The following is a 6,341-nucleotide window of genomic DNA, read 5'->3' as shown; positions in this document are numbered from 1 at the left end:
CCCAGCCAGAGCCCTGACTTAAACCCAATTGAGCATCTCTGGAGAGACCTGAAAATGGCTGTCCACCAACGTTTACCATCCAACCTGACAGAACTGGAGAGGATCTGCAAGGAGGAATGGCAGAGGATCCCCAAATGCAGGTGTGAAAAACTTGTTGCATCATTCCCAAAAAGACTCATGGCTGTATTAGCTCCAAAGGGTGCTTCTACTAAATACTGAGCAAAGGGTCTGAATACTTATGACCATGTGATATTTCAGTTTTTCTTTTTTAATACATCTGCTAAAATGTAAAAAATTCTGTGTTTTTCTGTCAATATGGGTTGCTGTGTGTACATTAATGAGGAAAAAAATTAATTTAAATGATTTTAGCATATGGCTGCAATATAACAAAGAGTGAAAAATTGAAGGGGGTCTGAATACTTTCCGTACCCACTGTATGACTGAGTCATTATTGGGAGATTTACATCATGCAACACCAACTGTAACTTGCTTTTACAGTTCAAATTAATCATGATCAATTGTGCCAAAACATCTAAAGAAATAAATACAGCTATTTGCCCCAGTGTCCTGCATCAAGTAGCTGATGCAACACATCTCTCTGAAAAGTGTCTCATTTTACTAACAAGAGTAATGTCAGCCTGAGCGCCCTTGCTGTCTCTAAAGCTTTTTGCTTGAAGATCATGGCGAACAATCTAACATGACTTTGACTGTGCCATAAGCCTGCTCTGTGACCTTGTCACTAGCAACCAGTGTGGTTGTAAATGGGCAAAGTGACTGCATTCATTTTTCAAGACTGTGATAATGCATTGGGATGTAACGATATTTGTAATTTTACAATAGAGAATCATCTTGATGCTGTCATGAGATCGTGACTGTATCTACCATGATATCAGACTGCATATGGTTATTTATAACTGCGTTCAGATCACAAAATTTGAAATGGACATAGTGGATATGTTATTGTCAACTTTTAGAGCTGTTGTGTGGCAGCATTTCAGTTTTTCCGTTTCAAGAAATGACATGAGGGGAGAGGAAAAATGCTGAACAATTTGCAAATACTGCTGGACAATAGCTATATTAACCCCATTTAGGACTAAGACAATCCTGGATACATCTTGCAGAAGCAGTCGGGAATGACTGTGCACTACACTTTAACAGAAATGAGCAAACAAACTGGACGCACAAATGCAAAACCAACTACTTAGTAACCCTTAAGTCTGTTCTCTTGAAAAAGTAGAGCAGCATATTTGAAAAACTCTTCCAGTAACGCACAAATCTCACCTTTATGCGGCTTGTCAAAGTGTATTTTGGAGTCTTCTTCTCTTCGTTGTGATGCACCAAGCAGCAATACGCTCACTGGTCCAGTACTGAGAACCCCGCCGGTCACCACAACCACTAAACAGAGAAAATTGAGCCTGCTTAGGGAGTACAAGATCCAGGTGCTGCAATAATATATTATTTTATTTTATTTCATAAAAGGACTGCTGCATTGTTTGTTTTGCAATCGTACAAATAGTTCAGTTATTTGAGTGCCGATTTTTTTGTACATGCTAAGGTCATGGCTCGCTACTTTTATAAAGAAGGAAAGCTGGAGCACTTCAAGATAAAAGCAAAATCATACAAAAACCACTGATTTATTTATTTAGTAAAGGGTATTTTTCATCTTTTTTCTTCATTTTTTCTTGTGGTAATATTGTATCGTGAGTTTTGGGTATCGTTACATCCCTAATAATGCGTGTTGGCATGTTTTATTTTTGAATTTATTTGACACACCTCTGCTGAAGCACTTATAGAGGTTTGGCAGGTCTTTAAGATTCTGACTCATATAAACGTGATTTTTAAAACATTTAAGTTTTAATTTGGCTTTTAAAATTCTTCCATAAATCTAAATTTGTGCCTTTTACATCAGCTCTGCTGTTTGAAATCCATTCACGAAAACACCATATAAAAGCTGATGATATCAGCTCTCTATAATGTGCTATATCCATCACCACAGTTGCTACAAGGCTAAAATAAATGTAGTCAGTCTCTTTTAATTCTGATCAATCCAGGACCACAGAGGACATCTCCAACAGTTCCCAAAAACATGCCAACACTACAGCGGGTCCAACACAACACTCCAGCCATGAGGAAGAATCCAACTTTGTCTAGAAATGGGGGCAGTGATGCTGAGATCATGGAGCTAAACCAGCAGGTAGAGTTGCATGGCAAGGAAGGAGAGTTATGTTCTATAACCATGTCATCTTTCTTTTACCATTTCTGTGTCATTTCTGGATTCTGTATGGATTCACATCTACTGAAAGCCATTTATTTGTTGCATTATTAGGCCTTTTTTTGCTTTCTTTCACTGTCAATGAATTTCAATTCAATTTCAATTTCAGAACAGTGAAAAAAGGAGGAGGGGGGGGAACGACATCCTGCTCTTGTTGGTGTTAGCACCATGTGTTTGTAATAATATTAATGATAATAGCACTTGTGGCTGTTTTTTTTTCTGACTATATAATTCAAAATAGTTTTTGGAGACTGTGAGCATAAATCTCTGTTTCTCTTTCCTTCCTAAGTTGATGGAGTTGAAGTTGACTGTAGATGGACTAGAGAAGGAGAGAGACTTCTACTTCAGCAAACTTCGGGACATCGAGCTGATTTGCCAAGAACACGAGAGTGAAAACAACCCCATCCTTAGCAGGATAATTGACATTCTCTACGCAACAGAGGTATGTATGCACCGACAACAAATCCACACGGCACTGCACTATTGCAATCTGCATATTGTTTTCTGAAAGTGAATTACCATAATCAATTGAAATGACACTGCAACTTTGTAATAACAGAAACTACTAAAAATCCTGCCTTGAAATATAATTGGACATGACAGTATGTTATGTGGCTGAGCCCATATATTTAGGTCATTTTTAATGGTATTGTTGTTTATACATTATATATATTCTTTCGGTCATGACCCAAAGTTCATGACCATAGGTGAGAGTCGGAACGTAGATTGACCAGTAAATCGAGAGCTTCGCCTTGCAGCTCAGCTCCTTCTTCACCACGACGGATCGGTACATCGACCGCATTACTGTATATTTTAGTGACTATTCAAAACACAATTTCCCATAAACCCTAGAAAACAGCAAATTAAATGCTCTGGCTCAACAGAAAAAGTGGTGCCAGCATTAGTTTAGTTTTAGTTTAGTTTGGCATAGTTTAGATTACTTTATTTTGAACATATAACAAAAAATAAACAAAAAAAGTTTGTTTTTTTTTAAACAAAAACTAGCAAAACAAAAAACAAGAATAACCATTAAACTGACAACAACAGCAGCAACACAGCAACTAATAAACTGAGCAGTAACATAATAACATAAATAATTATGCATGTTCATAATATCACATGTTCGAAAGGGAGTGGGGAGAAGTTTACATTTATATGGTCCTAGCCCTTTTATAAACCTAGCTAAGATGTGTTTCTAATAACAACAGGGCAGACAAGACCGGACAATAGAATTTTTTAGACAACAGACATTACAGCTAAAAAGTTGGAAAAATAGATAAGAATGTTGGCGAATATCATGGATATGGACGCAAGCAAGTTAGATGACAGAAATGTCTGCATTTTCATGGCAGCAGTATATTTTATGTATGCTAACCACTGATTGTATATAAAAGACAGACAAACCCACCTTTGCGTCTCCCGTGGTTTTTGAAGTGAGGTTTTGAAGCTCAAGTCTGGTGGTCGCTATATTCGTAATGCTTCACCTCGTCCGCTACGGCTAATCCAAAAGTGGGCAGAGAGGTGAGGTGAGGTGAGGTGAGGTGAGGTGAGGTGAGGTGGGGCGGAGCGGAGCGGAGCGGAGCGGAGCTAGCTAGCTAGCTAGCTAGCTACCTAGACAACTAGCAGCTAGCACCTACCCACCTATGGCGGGACCTTCCCACCTGTCACTTAAAATAGCCACGCCCTTAATTAAATGCCTAACTTTTAGTCTCAATATCATTTAAACGGGCAAGCTACTAAAAACATTCGCATTCACATTACAGTTGTCATAAAAGGGGAAATTAGCTAAAGAGACCAAAACCGTTTTTTGTACCAGGATGTACACCCAGTTTATTTCTGGTGTAAAGTTGGAGTCGGCCTCAAGTGGCCATTCAAGGAACTGCAGGTTTTAACACTTCCGCATTGGCTTCATTTCTCAGCCTCGGAGTGCCAGTTGATGCTAACAAATTAATTGCTGTTTAATTTTGTTGAACTCACAAAAGTTTCATCCTCTAACAGAGAGTGCGGTAACAGATGCCAAATTGTCTTATTATATAGAACATAAATGCTAACAACATGCTTCATGTTTTCAGAAAGTCCAATGAAAGAAATGCTTTTTAAAGTTAATGGAAAATAAAGATGAAAACCCAAGTGTCTTTTTTTATGTATCTCAGGAAGGCTTTGCACCTCCGGATGATGAGGACATTGATGAACAAGCTCATCTGGACCAGGATGAATACTGAACCCCTCAGCTTTTTCCCTTCTAACATCTCCACTGCCCCTTTACTTTTTTCTTTGTCCTCATTTGTTTTCTACTCTATATGCACGCTCTTGATAATTACTTACATTACCCTTGCTCTCTGTCTGTCTTTTCCCTTTGTTCTCACATGTATATCTGTTCATAATCTCCCTCCATATCTCCTCTGGCCACTTACATACTACACACAACTACTCTGCATCATCATCATCGTCTGCTGCTCCTCCCTGCCTCCACTTACACAGTAACAATAACAGCACTGTTCAACATATCCCAGTTAATTCAGCATGAGTACTGCAGAAATTGAGCCAAGCCTGGCATGGAGGTTGTTATGGGAAACAGTGAATTTAAGTCTGTAAATATTACAGACATTTTGACTTCTGAGAGAATAATGCCTTTGCTCATTATGGAGTTCTTTATTTGCCTTTGATGCACTGTTAATTGTACTATTAGAGCACAGAACAACACTGTTCCAGTGTGCCATCAGGACACTCCCAGAGCTACTAAATCAGTAACAAAGTGACTTTTTAATAATAGCTTCTTATTTATTTAAGTTATATTTAATTTAGATTAACTTTCTGTAGCAACATTGGTGCAACACCTACTGTAAGTGGACTGAAAGCTGAAGGCCCTGTGTGTTATTTGAGTTTGTGCTTGAGTTAGCATCAAACTTCTGCCAACAACGGTATGGTTGGTTTCTATTATGATAGTTCATGGCATGTAGAAATGCTGAAGGAAATACTTTGGTGTAATGACTCAAGGCATATGATTAGTGTTCTGCGATTGTTCATTATTGATCAGCAACATATCTGAGCATGAGAATGTTACACATTGACTGTGAATGAGTGATACTTTGTAAATGTGTTTTGTGTGGAGATTTTGTCTGATGTTGCACGATGCTTACTGTTGTATCATTTAGGCCAACATGCAGCAGCCTTTAAGTGTAAAATTTAGAGGTGGCGAGCCACCTGCAGACTGATAACATGGTTATAGACAGTAGCAGTTCTAATGTTTTATTCTAAAGTATAAGGGAGCCTGACACTATTAATACAGACACACTTTCACATAACAGCTAATCATACTGTGTTCATACTTTACTGTAAAGGGTTGCCCAGGGTGTATGAGCTGTAGTTTGGAAGGAAGTCAGTATTATGAGACCACTGATCAGTTGACTGGTCATCATTAGCGTACAGTTAAACCCAGGGAGTCCCCAGCTTCCCCCAGTTATTTTTACTTTGCAAACTGGCTCTCATCTGCTCTGGAACTTGCCTTCATTGACTATGTAAACATCTACAGACTCATCTTCTGAGTTTTGAATAAAGAAACAGTTGTGAAATAAATGTTTTTATGTTGCGGATTATTGTGTGCGAGGGTGGATTGTTATGCAAGATTGTGTTTGCCTGTACAGCTACACTCAGTGGAGAAATTGATTGCAAGGACTACATGTATCAACTTTTTACTAAATCAATTAGTTTAAGGTTATCCAAGATTATACTTACAGTGAGGAACAGAAGTATTTGAACACCCTGCGATTTTGCAAGTTCTCCCACTTAGAAATCATGGAGGGGTCTGAAATTCACATTGTAGGTGCATTCCCACTCTGAGAGACAGAATTAAAAAAAAATTTCAGGAAATCACATTGTATGATTTTTAAAGAATTTATTTGTCTTGCACTGCTGAACATAAGTATTTGAACACCTGAGAAAATCAGTGTTAATATTTGGTACAGAAACCTTTGTTTGCAATTACAGAGGTCAAACGTTTCCTGTAGTTCTTGACCAGGTTTGCACACACTGCAACAGGGATTTTGGCCCACTCCTCCACACAGATCTC

General features: G+C 38.4%; 1 protein-coding gene and 1 long non-coding RNA gene across 2 annotated transcripts in view; one reads left to right on the top strand and one right to left on the bottom strand.

Annotated features, from left to right (window-relative positions):
• LOC109964559 (uncharacterized) overlaps nucleotides 1–3,839 on the bottom strand; it is a 12,405-nt gene extending 8,566 nt beyond the window's left edge. The window contains exons 1-2 of the long non-coding RNA XR_002275524.1: nucleotides 3,681–3,839; nucleotides 1,282–1,395 (exon numbers count right to left, since the gene is read on the bottom strand). This is a non-coding gene — a long non-coding RNA (uncharacterized LOC109964559). The remainder of the gene's footprint in view (nucleotides 1–1,281; nucleotides 1,396–3,680) is intronic.
• The window catches only part of LOC109964557 (microtubule-associated protein RP/EB family member 3-like), a 9,692-nt gene extending 3,850 nt beyond the window's left edge, over nucleotides 1–5,842 (top strand). The window contains 3 exon segments of the mRNA XM_020607936.1: nucleotides 2,052–2,194; nucleotides 2,562–2,714; nucleotides 4,426–5,842. Coding sequence (XP_020463592.1) covers nucleotides 2,052–2,194; nucleotides 2,562–2,714; nucleotides 4,426–4,494 — 365 coding nt within the window. The 3' untranslated portion in view covers nucleotides 4,495–5,842.
• Nucleotides 5,843–6,341: the final 499 nt, after the last annotated feature.

The sequence above is a fragment of the Monopterus albus genome, unplaced genomic scaffold, assembly GCF_001952655.1.
Source record: "Monopterus albus unplaced genomic scaffold, M_albus_1.0 scaffold90.1, whole genome shotgun sequence".
Taxonomy (NCBI): Eukaryota; Metazoa; Chordata; class Actinopteri; order Synbranchiformes; family Synbranchidae; genus Monopterus; species Monopterus albus.
Note: the sequence above shows the minus strand (reverse complement) of the source record. Positions and strands in the feature narration are given on the sequence as shown.